Source organism: Macaca nemestrina, chromosome 1 (assembly GCF_043159975.1).
Source record: "Macaca nemestrina isolate mMacNem1 chromosome 1, mMacNem.hap1, whole genome shotgun sequence".
In the NCBI taxonomy this organism is placed as follows: Eukaryota; Metazoa; Chordata; class Mammalia; order Primates; family Cercopithecidae; genus Macaca; species Macaca nemestrina.
Genome location: NC_092125.1, coordinates 156,606,721 through 156,619,664, shown reverse-complemented (window position 1 = coordinate 156,619,664; position 12,944 = coordinate 156,606,721). Strand labels below are relative to the sequence as shown.

Below are 12,944 nucleotides of genomic sequence, written 5' to 3'. Positions count from 1 at the left end.
CCTGAGGTAGGAGTCATCTAAACCTAACAAAAGGTGTCTAGGGGACTTGGGGTTAAGGCCGAGTTATTCTTCAAGTACGCAATTATGGTTGCCAGTAGAATGAATTTCATGCTTGAGGTGATATTTGTGGGAGAAAAAAAAAGGAAGATTAAAAAGGCTGTGTCAAAATAGTGTTTTGATTAGACCAGAAGCATCGTTTTAGAAAATGCAAAATAGGAATGCAATAAAACAAACAAAACCCAAACAAACAAAAAATGCTTTGGGCATGTCTTTCAGGGATGAACGATGAACCAAGGTCATAAATCATCCCCCTGTATTCTATTTTTCTATTTTTCAGGCGTTATGTTTCTCTATTTTGTAGACTTTCATGTTCTACATTGTGAAAAAATAACTAATGCACAATCCCTTATATATTTAAGCTTGTATGATTATATTTGTCATCTTTTTAATTTGTAGAGGATATTTAATTTACTCTTTTCTGGAATATATGATAATCCTGTGCTTTACTTTCTCATGAAGGAGAGAGAGTAAAACAATATGCACCTTGGTTTAAAAAGAACTAATTAGCAATTTCCCTCCGGTTCTCCAGGCTTATGGCAAATAACTTTCTTCCTGACAACTGAACTTTACAGCCCAACCTCCATTAGTCTTAATAGAAGTCATGCATTCTCTCCCACTTGCTGTGATATAAGAATAATTTTTCCTCTGAGTAGAATAATGGTTGTGTAGTCATTTAGGTAGTCTTAGAAAAAAAATAGCCTTTTATTGTTGTTGGGTTTTCTTTGATTCTGGGAATGAGGCTAAGAGAAACCTTGTTCCATTTTACCGTAAATACTATTAATCCAGAGATGTGTCCTTAGTTTTCAGAAATAATTGATTTGCATTTAATGAGTGAATATTCAGAGTTTCTAGACTCAGATAAAACATCAAAATTATCCAGTGACTATGACTACATTTTAGAGTTACTACTTAGGTGGCCTAAACAAAAGCTTATATTTTCAGCACGACTACCATCTGAAAAAAAGAATGAAAGCTACCATCCACCATTCTGATGTAAATTAGACACTGAAAGTATACAGTTTACCTCCACTATTATTGATTTATTCATTTCTGACCTCATTCCCAAGACAGCTCACTCATTTCCTCCACCAGGTCCAGGACCAATATCTTACTTTAAGTAAAAAGTTTTCACTCAGAAAAATCTGGTTGACTTTTATATTTGATACAGTAGAAAACAGAGTTATGGTGCTGTTTTAAAAGAACTGGAGAGGTCTGATTCCCAATCTACATAATAAGGCTGTCTTTAGCACTGTGCATTAGCAGCAAGTAATTACCTCCAACTAGAATGAAATGAGGGTCAAGAATGGTTCCAAGTAATCCAGTGGAAGTGTTACTTGCTTTATTGAACATGCTAATACAAAGCTGTATTTGGAAGAGTCCAAGAAGAAAAAATGCCTCAAACTCAAATTGCCTTATGAGCTTTTTCACAAGAGCAGTCCAGAGTGGTTTGTAAATGATAAATCTAAGAGTTGCGGTTATTTAGTTTTACCACTTTAAATTAATTCACCTAAGAATTTAAATGATTTTGGGTTTCTGTTTTTGTGTCTAAATTTAATGATGCATTCTGTGAATATAAGGATAAGCACACCCAGATTTTTATACATGTAACCAACCTACTTTCAAATAGGTGTGCCTATTCCTGAATAGATAGATTGGTGTCCTACCAGATTACAAATTAAGTAGACATGATTTATATGGTTTTAGTATGTGAAAGTATTAGCTGATGCTAATTTCTTCTTTTGAAATACTAAGCAAATGAAACATATTTACTAGAACTCAAACAAACTATTATTGATGTATAGTCATCTATAGTTCTAATCTGGATGGGTGACAATTCAAAGTCATAACAATAATTTATTTATTAGCAGCAAATTAGCTTTGAGAACAAAAATGCAATCAGCTCCAGAATTCATGCATTTTTTTCTTTCATTAGACATTAATCAACCAGAGTTTAGGGTGAATATATTTTATACATCTAGGTCAATAATAATACAAAGAATGCTGACCTAACAGCAATATCTTGCAGCTTTTTTTCCCTTCTAACATACAGCAGAAAACACGTAGAAAATAAGCTCTTTCAACGAAATAAGTAATTAGAAATGATGGATTGTTCAGATTTAAATTAGAGGATGATTATTTAAAAATGACAGAAGTATTGGAAGTTTATCATTCAAACCACCTTAAAAGTTTTTCCTAGTATACACTACAACAATAAAAAAAAGGAACATTACAAAAAACTAAGACTTTGAGAGGCCAGCCATGGTGGCTCACACCTGTAATCCCAGCACTTTGGGAGGCTGAGGTGGGAGGGTTGCTTGAGCTCAGAAGTTTGAGACCAGCTTCAAACTTAGAGAGACCCCATCTCTAATAAAAAATGTTTAATTAGCTAGGTGTGGTGGCATGCGCCTATAGACCCAGCTACTCAGGATGCTGAGGACGCTGAGTGGGGAGGATTGCTTGAGCCCAGGAGTTTAAGGCTATAGTGAGCTACGATCATGCCGCCGTATTCCAGCCTCAGTAACAGAGCTTGACCTTGTCTCAAAAAAGGAAAAATAATGATAATAAGACCTTGGGAAACTTTTAAAGCAGAAGAGAAAATGTGGTCATATGTATAACTTCTCCTCAAATCCCTCTATCCTATGCTGACACATTCATATTCTTAAGAAAGATAGCTGGAGAGAATTGCCAGACAAATACAAACTTTTTTTTATCCTGCAGAAGTTTCCCGTCCTGCATTCTTGCCTTCTTGTCATCTTCAGATGAGATGAGCTTAATAGATCAGAAAAGTCAGGATACAGTAGGCTATGTTCCAGTAACAAATAAAACCCAAAGAGTGAATTGTTTAACACACTAAGTTTATTCTATACTCAAAAGTCCAAAATGAATCAGATGGCCCTCTTCCATCTTATAGCCTGCAAGGGTGCTGTATCAAGAAAGAGAGAGCTAAAAGTTTCCGTGAGATGTGTCTGTAAGGGCCAGGTTTAGAAGTGCCTTGTGAAACTGCACCCCCCGCCCCCTCCGCCCCGCCCCCCTGCCCCCCGCCACCACATTGCATGGTTCAGGGCCTAGCCTTGTGATCCCCTCCTAAGGCAAGGGAGATTGGGGAGTGGGTGGCCCCCAAGAGGATGTGAAGTGGATCTTAACACTGTCCCTGCTGCAGGAGACCTTCTAGCTCCCTTAAGCTCATCAGGCTTAGCAGCCAATTCTGTTTTCTCTCCTCAGGGCTGTGCTGTGGGCCCTCTGATTCTCCAGAACCAACATCCCTTCAGTGAAAGAAAACGTTCAGTGAAAGAGGAAGAGAGAGAGATGGAATGAGAGCACTAGCTCCCAAAAGCACAGGATTCCAGAAAGGAATTCATTCTGCACATCATTTTCTTCAAGTGGGGAGAGAGAGAGAGGTATGGGAGTGGGTACAGAGAGAGAGAGAGAAAACTATTGAAATAAGAATACACCCTTACACTTGAAATAAGTAAGAATATAAATAAGAATATCCTTCTCACTCTACTTTTCTTCCTCCCATGTAACTACTCCCACCATAGTGAATATGATAAAGTATATATCTGATTCCTTTACTCCAAAAAGATACCAAGAACCTTAAGCTTTCTTTCTGAGCCACTCCTCACCAACCTTATCTTCATTTCATTTCTTTTTTTTTTTTTTTTTTTTTTTTTTGAGACAGAGTGTCGCTCTATCTCCCAGGCTGGAGTGCAGTGGCGCAATCTCGGCTCACAGCAAACTCTGCCTTCCAGGTTCACACCATTCTCCTTCCCCAGCCTCCGGAGTAGCTGGGACTACAGGCGCCCACCACTGCGCCCGGCTAATTTTTTGTATTTTTAGTAGAGACAGGGTTTCACCGTGTTAGGCAGGATGGTCTCTATCTCCTGACCTTGTGATCCACCCGTCTCGGCCTGCCAAGGTGCTGGGATTACAGGTGTGAGCCACCGCGCCCCGCCACCTTATCCTCATTTCTTAAAGTATAACTATAGCTGGGCCATTTTACATTCTACTGAATATTCTGTCACACTGTGGTCACCAGCATGAACAACACTTTGGGAACTCATCTAACCAATATTTTGGATGTCTCCCAAGTGCCAAGTCTTGTGCTAACTCCATCCTGAGGCTGTACTTCTCTCAAAGATCTTGTGTGTTCTAGCTGTTGACATCTGAGTACTGACATACATTACAGGAAACACAGCTACTGTTGCTTGTAACCCACACCCTGAGGTGTGTTGCTGGGTATATGCCCAGCCACACATCACACACAAAAATGCCTTCTGAGATACCAGTTGTGCACTGCTCTAGAGTAATCACATCCAAGATGGGATGGCACATACATTAAAGACCAAAGCTTTGCTCTTCTCATGGGTGTTAAGAACTGGAAATTAGTTTCTTCCCAAGGCCAACTCTCACAGTCTTGATCTGTCAGAACTTACTGGGGTTGAGGAAAAAGGCGATGTTCTGTTTGGGCCTATTTGGGCCTGTTTGGGACTCAGTTTTGCCATCAGAGATGTTCCTTGCTGGCAGTGGCACTGGCCCACAATGGATAGAGCTGGCATGAGGAGCAGAAGCTGTAAACCAGGACCCAGAAGTTGCCCTTTTTAGACCCAGCTCTTCTACTAACTCACTCTGTGACCTTGGAAATGTCCTTTTGGCCTCTGAGCTCCAGTTTTCCTCATGTGTAAAATCAAATGTTTGGACTAGACAAGGGCTTATCCAGCTGTGACACCCTGTTATTCTGGGCATCTATGTTCCTGCCTCTGTAATTGAGGTCATCAGTCCTATGTCATACTGGGTCTGCAGGGAGGATGAATTGGAGCAGAATCACCAGGTTGATCAACTCGAGAGGCATCCCTCCCACAGTGACTCACCAGGAGAAAAACCATTAGACCCATCACCTCTGGAACTTCTTCACACTGATTTTGGTTTTTTTCTATAACTTCTAAATGCTCACAAACTGAAGAAGGCAATAACCCTTTTTCCGTCAGTGCAACTACCAAAATGGAATGCAAGTACCTTTGCACCTATTGCTGAGCTAGCCTCTCCAAAATGTACTTAGCCCATTGCTAAGGAAGTCTGTGGGTTTAGAGGGAGGACTTTAGAGAAAACAGAGCACTGCCTGTCACTGGAAGCCCAGCTTAGCATGAGGGGACTTGTCACACAGTACTGTGGTATTATGCACTTTTAGAGCTACCAATAAGCTCAGCCTTCTCCTTACCTTCACACAGATTTCTTCACACACACTTTACACACAGGGAAGTGAAGCCCAGAGAGGTTGATTAACCTAAGGTCATGCACGGTAGGAAGGACTGAGATGAGAACTGGCATCTTCTGACTCCTGACTCTTCGGCCAGTGCTCTTGCACGCTACTGCACTACATAATTCGTAGACGCACTCACCGACACAGGAATCTGGTATCAAGAACAGTGACATGATAACGGTATAGCCAATAATGGTACTTACATATACCACATATTTATTTTATATGTATATAATATGTACAGTATATATAATACATATTCTTTAGTCCCAACTTATAGGTAAGAAACTGAGACACGTAGACATGAACTAATTTATTCATTTGCTTACAGCTGACATATAGCTCAGCTGTTCCACTGAAGCAATTTTTTTAAGTGCTTGTCATGAGCAGGCATTAAACTAGTCACTATGATGGAATTTAGAGATAAATTAGAGCTCTGCCCTCAAGGAGATGATAGTAATGTATAACCTAAACCACAGACATGGGTAACAGTTATGTAAGGGAGAGGTGGGACTGATGTCAGAATAGAGAGCTGGCTAGATTTGGGGAAATTCAAAGAAAGGGATGTATTTTTTTTTCCAGATTGAATGGATTAGAGGAGGAAATACAAGGGAAGAGGTGACTCAACTGAATCTCCAAAGAAGAGTAGGTTGTAGGGCATAGAATAGGGAGTGAAAAGCCAGAATGGGACTAAAATCTCTGCATGAAGCCAAACAGCACATCAGTTGAGAAGTCTGATCTGTGACAAGTGCGCAGCCACAACCAAGGGATAGCAAGTGTAAAATGTTTAGTAGTTGGTGAAGACTGGGAATGTAACTAATTTCATGAACCACCTGTGATAAAGAAATCTTTGCTTTCTGATTTTGTTACACCAAAAAAAAAAAAAAAAAGAAAAAGAAAAGAAAAAAGAAAGAAAAGAAAAGCCATTAGAAAACTTGTAAACCTGGTGTCTAAACTACAAGCAAATTGAAACTGACCCAGCTCACTGTTAAGAGTCTCTTTGTGAGAGAAACTAGAGCATTTTCCTGTAAAGTCGACAGGGTTTACAGTTGTAATAGGCCATTGATTCTGAATACACAAATCTGAGCAAACCAAGGGTCAAATCAGTCTCCCTGAAAGACGGCAGCTGCAAAAGGTAAAAGCCAGAGGCAACAGAGTTAACCTACATCACCACTTTAAAGAGGAGCAGGGCTGTGATTGTCTCCACTGAAGAACAAAATGAAGATTGGGTTTAAACCAGTGTGTGCTGGTAAATATTTGAACACTAGCTCTGTTTAAAAATGTGTGTGTGTCAAGAACAGAAAACCAAACACTGCATGTTCTCACTCATAAGTGGGAGTTGAGCAATGAGAACACATGGACACAGGGAGAAGAACATCACACACTGGGGCCTGTTTTGGATCTGTAGTTACTGGGGGCCTAGGGAAGGGATAGCATTAGGAGAAATACCAATATAGAATGACAGGTTGATGGGTGCAGCAAACCACCATGGCACATGTATACCTATGTAACAAACCTGCACATTCTGCACAGGTACCCCAGAACTTAAAGCATAATAAAAAAGATAATATTTTAATGAAATATTAAAATTAAACTGCCAAGAATGTATATTTTTAAAAGTGTGTGTTTATTATTAATTTTCCCAATAAAGAGCACATAATTTACAAATAACAATAAAATGTTCAGTGTTCTTTGTTCTAAATTCCATGTACCCAATTGTTTCTTTAAGAATGTTTTTATTGATTTTTGCCAAATTATTGTATCTATAGCTAACCTATGGTGCAACTTCTGAATGAATATAGTCCCAAAATAATATGGTTAGTATTTTTGGTTACCTTAGTAGGTAAGAAGAAGGTGAAACCAAAAAGACCTGTGTTGGAACCTCATTTGCTCCTCAATAATATGAGTAACTTCCTTACTGAATCAAATAATAGTTTTCAAAGAATAGACCACCACTATTTTTCCAGTTTTGTGCTTCTCATGATGTAATGTCTACAAACACAACACACTTTGAAGTTTAATCTGTAATATTTACATTTTCTCCATCTGTTTCTAATAATCAACAGTATAGCAAATCAAGTCCTGATTGGTGGTGTTTGCTTATTTCTGTGGTACAAATACTTCCTTATAGCTGGTTTCCAGCTACCCATCAGATATCACTGAATGCAGAGCTGGGAAGAGAGGTACAGTAGCAGACCTTACATTTTCACTATTATGAATATGTGCCTGTGTGTCCCCAAGTCTATGTGTTGAAGCCTTAACTCCCAATGTGATGGTATTTGGAGGCAGGTCCTTTGGTAGGTAATCGGATTTATGTAATTAGGTTTAGGTTAGGTCACAAGTGTGGGGTCCCTATGATGAGATTAATGACATTATAAAAAGAAACCAAAGTATTCTATAACACTGTAGTTAAATATGAACAGAATTAACAATAATACATATATTTAAATAGCTAGAATGAAGATATTGAATGGTCTCAACCCAAAGAAATGATCAATGTTTGAGATGATGGATATGATTACCTGATCTGATTTACTGATTTACCTGATTACTCTGATCTGATCTGATCACTATGCATCCATTACCCTGATCTGATCACTATCCATCATGTATATTGCAACATCACTATGTACCCCATAAACATGTACAATTATTATGTGTCAGTTTTTTAAAACTAAAAAGTTTAAAAAATTAAAAATAAATGTAGAAAATAAAAACACCACGGTCACAAAAAAAATAAAAACTAAAAAAGAAACCAGAGTTTGCGCTTGTGCACTCACTCGCCTGCCCCATCACTATAAAGGAACGCCCTCCCTGTGCTTCCTCTTTCTCTTGTTACCACTGACTCCCCATCCTGTCACAACTGCTAATCTGTTCTCCATATCTATAGTTTTATTTCCAGAATGTTATAAATATAGAATTATATGTACATTAACTTTTGAGATGACTTTTTTCCACTAAGGATAATTCCCTAGTTTCATCCACATAGTTGCATGTATCATTCCTTTTATTTCTGAGTAGGATTACATTGTATAGATAAGCCAGAGTTTGTTTAACCACTCCCCCATTGATAGACATGTGGGTTGTTTCCAGTTCTTTGCTGTTATGGATAGAGCTGCCATAAACGTTTGTGTATTTTGTATATAGATTTTATGCGAATGTAATTTTTCATTTTTCTGGGATAAGTGCCTCAAACTGATTGCTGGGACATATGATTGGTGCAAGAAACTTCCGAACTATTTTCCAGAGTGCCTGTATTATTTGACTTTCCCACCATCCTGTATGAGAGATCAAGCTTCTCTGTATTCTTGCCAGCATTTTGTGTTGTCACTGTTTTCCATTTTAGCTGTCCTAATTGCTATGTGCTGACATCTCATTGTGGTTTTAATTTACATTCTCTAATGGATAACGATGTTGGACGTCTTTTTATGTGTTTATTTGCCACCCATATAACCTCTTTGGTGAAATGTTTCCTCATGTCTTTTACCCATTTTCTAACTGGAGTTTGTTTCTTTACTGTAGAGTTTTGAGAGTTCTTTATATATTTGAGATGTAAGAACTGTGTCAGATATGTGGTTTGCAAGTTTTTTCTCCCAGTCTATAACTTGTCTTTTCGTTCTCTTAAAAGAATCTTTGGCAGCATAAAAGTTTCAGATGTTGATAAAGTTCAGTATATCAATTTTTGCTGTCATTTCTAAGAACTCTTTACCTAGATTTACATCCTTTATATTTTCTCCTATTTTAAAATAAAAAGTTTTATAGTTTTATATTTTCATTTAAATCCATGATCCATTATGAATTAATTTTTTATGTGGTGTGAGGTTTTAAAGCAAGGTTCATTTTTTTGCTTGTGGGTGTCCAATTGTTCCCGTGCTGTTTGTTGAAAGTTATCCTTTCCCCAATGAAATTTTTGTTTTTAATATAATTCACTTCATTATATGTTTTAAAAATAATGCCTGTGCTTAACAACTGGCTCACAAAATTCATAAAAATTTATCAAGCAGTTCCGGGAGCCAGCACAGGATGGCTCCAGCACTTTATTGGTTTAAACTATATTGTATGTTACTGATTAGGAGGGAAAAAGCAGTCACAGGGATGATTAGAAATGATGAGTGTTTACCTAAATGCCCATCAGTGAGAGACTGGACAAAAGAAATGTGGTACATATATACCATGGAATACTGTGCAGCCATAAAAAGGAACGAGATCATGTCCTTTGCAGGGACATGGATAGAGCTGGAAGCCATCGTCCTTAGCAAACTAATGCAGGAACAGATAACCAAACACTGCATGTCCTCACTTATAAGTGGGAGCTGAATTATAAGAACACATGGACACATGTGGGGGAACAACCCACACTGGGGCATGTTGGAAAGTGGGAGGGGAGGGAGAGTATCAGGAAGAATAGCTAATGGATGCTGGACTTAATGCCAAGGTGATGAAATGATCTGTGCGACAAGCCACCATGGCACACATTTACCTGTGTAAAAAAACCTGCACATCCTGCACATGTACTCCTGAGCTTAAAATAGATGTTGAGAGGAAAAAAAGAAATAGTGAGTGTTTGTAAATAAATACATATTTAAAACATTATAAAAACATAAGGGCCCAGAGGTAGCATTAGTATCATCTTGTAGAAAATTAAAACTCAGGTTTGAAAGTCACATTTTACTAGCCTCAGAGGGAGGAACCAGGAATGGGATGTAATTCATGCTATTACTTTGAAATTGCTTAATTAATAGATTGCTTTCAAACTAATTGGGTGGCCAGGAAGCTTAGTAGAATAATCATGGCCTCTGTGGTCAAATGGAGCTGGGTCTGAATCTTGGCTCTGACATTTACCAGCTTTGAGGAAATGCCTTATTCACCATCAGTTTTCCTTAGTGTTAAAATGGAGAGAATGCCAAGAATCAAAAGCTGTGTTTATTAATTCAACAAATACTTGATGAGTTCCAGTCTATGGAGAAGGGATTGGGGATACAGCAGTGAGCAAAAAAGTCATGATTTTTACCCTCAAAGAGTTTACAGTCAAAGGAAGAGGTGGACAGTAGACAAATAAGCACATTAGTGAAATGGTATTACCATCGTGATAAGTGGCATGAAGGAGAAAAAGCAGATGTAGTGGTTTAGACAGACAAACCCAACACTTAGCACTTTTCCCAGCACACAGAGTTTGCTCAGAGGCAGCTATTCGTATTGTTGCAGATTCGGGTAAGATTACTGTGGCCCAGGCAGAGGTTTGGAGGCCTGTCTGGGCACCTGACCACTGTCATCTATTGTAGTGCTCATTTTGCATATCAAGCTGAATTGGATGTGCCTCAAGGTGCTCCTCTTACTCTAAAAATCTGTGTCCCTTAGGTGTATCAAGCAGGGATTAGTTTAATTTCTTACAAAAGGTGAGGGTAAATTCAGCAATCAATATGGTAGTCATTGAGTCAGTTGCTATATGTATTTACATTTTAATAATGTTTTTCTGTTATATTCCCTACTCATTATGCCTTTTTAAAAATGGAGTAAATTATGAAAAAAGACTTAAGGAGCTAGAATCCTACGACAATGAGATGACTGCTGAAAGTGTTTACCAACTTTGCTTCCAACTATTGGCACACATTGAGTTTTGTTTGGACGTAAGTTATTGTTAGTCAATTTTTTTTGTAATGAAGTCCATAAATCCACATTAAATACACATCCAAACTTGTCGAGGTCCTTTTGATTTTGCATATTTCATCAGAATAATTCACTAAACTCAATCCGAGTCTTTTTCGTTTTAAATTTTTGCGATTTTCCACTAAGTGTCCTCTAACTTATTGAGCAGCAAGTGCAGTGTTGGCTGCCTGGGCAGGGAAGGGAACAGCAGGGGCTATGTAGGCATCTGAGTGATTCAGCTTCTTGGCTCTTGTTCTTATGGTTTAAAATAGAAGGAATAATCTTTTCACTACTGTCTCCACCACCTCCGTTTTTCAGTGGGAAGATGAGGAGTAAGAGCTATATGGTTAGTTATTTTCTGTTTCCTTTCTCTAATTTCTTTTATTATCAAATTGATACTGCCTTATTGTAGGAAATTTGGAAAATAAAAACTACAAATGGGAAAATAAAACTTATCTATAATGTTACTTTTAGGAGTCATCGTCTCCCATACTTTGAAACCAGATGTGATAATTCCATAATTTCAGGGTTAGACTCTATTAAAAGTCCCTACTTATGCCTCTACAACACTTTGAGACTAATGGAGGAAGCCATACACCTAAGTGAGGCCCAAGATCCAGAAAAGAAAAAAAAAAAAAAGCCTGGGTAAGAGCCATATAATGCTGTGTTACAGGAACTATTCTAAATACATTGCAAATATGTTTCTTACAACCACACTCTATGGGTACTATTATTACCCTCATTTTTCTATAGTCACAAAAGCAGTAAGAGTTAGAACCTGAATTCAGGTCCAGCAAGACTGGCTCCAGAGTCCACAGGCTGACAAACTTTGTAATAATACAGAAAGCTGAGTAACCATTTCCCACTTCCCTCCTCCCCTCGCTCATTCCCTCCTGTAGGAAGTCAACACTTCCATTGTTTCTTTATCTCACTCATGGCCCAGTATTGACTTTGTTCCTATTTTGACTTGTTATGTGATGTTGTCTGTCACTCCTGTGAGTGGAGGAACTGTTTTGTCCCATTATCTTCTTTCTAGAACTTTCCCTCCACTCACTTTTACTGAAGGCCAGCTGTATTTCCGTGACCTAGCAATATAACTCACAACTATCTCCTGTGAAAATCTGGCAGTTTTACACAATAACCAAAGTCACATACAATCCTTAGCATAGATTTGGGAAGAACGGAGGGAGACGATTAAATGCAGTGTTTAACATGGGGTCGGGGAGGTTTTGTGAGGTCACTGAGGGGCCGACAACTCCTTCAAACCATCAGGGAGATAACCTCTATTGATTGGTGTATTTTTCTTGAATTTTTTTCTATGCATACACTTTTCTGAAGTTTATTTTATTTGTTTTTATTTTACCCACCTTGTGATTTTGAAATAACTCAAACCTGTAGAAAAATAGAAAGTATTTTCACTGAAGACTTTTTACCTTTACCTACTCTATTAGTTTCCTGGGACTGCTATAACAAATTACCACAGACTGGGTAACTTAAAACAATATAAATTTATTGTCTGACAGTTCTGGAGGCCAGAAATCTTAAATGGAGGTGTCGGCAGGGCCATGCTCCCTCTGAAGGCTCTAGGGAAGAACCTTTCCTTTCCTTTTCCTACCTTCTGGCAATTGCCGGCAGTCCTTGGGTTCCTTGGCCTGTAGAGGCGTTCCTCGAATCTTTGACATCACATGGCCTCCTTCCTCATGGTTTTCTCTGTACCTCCTCTCTTCTTATAAGGAATGCAATTGTGTTGGATTTAGGGCCCACCCTAATTCAGTATGACCTCATCATAATTTAATTACATCTGCAAAGGTCCTATTTCCAAATAATGTTACACTCTGCTGTTTTGAGAGGACATTACTTTTAGTGGATATTACTCAGCCCAGTACACCTGTAGTCACCAATTATTAACATTTTGACACATTTGTTTTATTTTTAACTCCATCTGTCCACCCACCCACCAACCCACCCACCCATATACACA

General features: G+C 38.4%; 1 protein-coding gene across 5 annotated transcripts in view; it reads left to right on the top strand.

The window, feature by feature from the left end:
• Positions 1–12,944, top strand: part of LOC105482674 (ST6 N-acetylgalactosaminide alpha-2,6-sialyltransferase 5) — a 187,311-nt gene that overhangs the window by 71,603 nt on the left and 102,764 nt on the right. Inside the window, exon 2 of one of the 5 annotated variants that reach the window (XM_011742893.3) lies at positions 3,283–3,458. The exons of the other annotated variants lie outside the window; for them this stretch is intronic. Within the exon in view, the coding sequence (XP_011741195.1) occupies positions 3,372–3,458 (87 nt within the window). The 5' untranslated portion in view covers positions 3,283–3,371. The remainder of the gene's footprint in view (positions 1–3,282; positions 3,459–12,944) is intronic. 5 annotated transcript variants of the gene reach the window in all.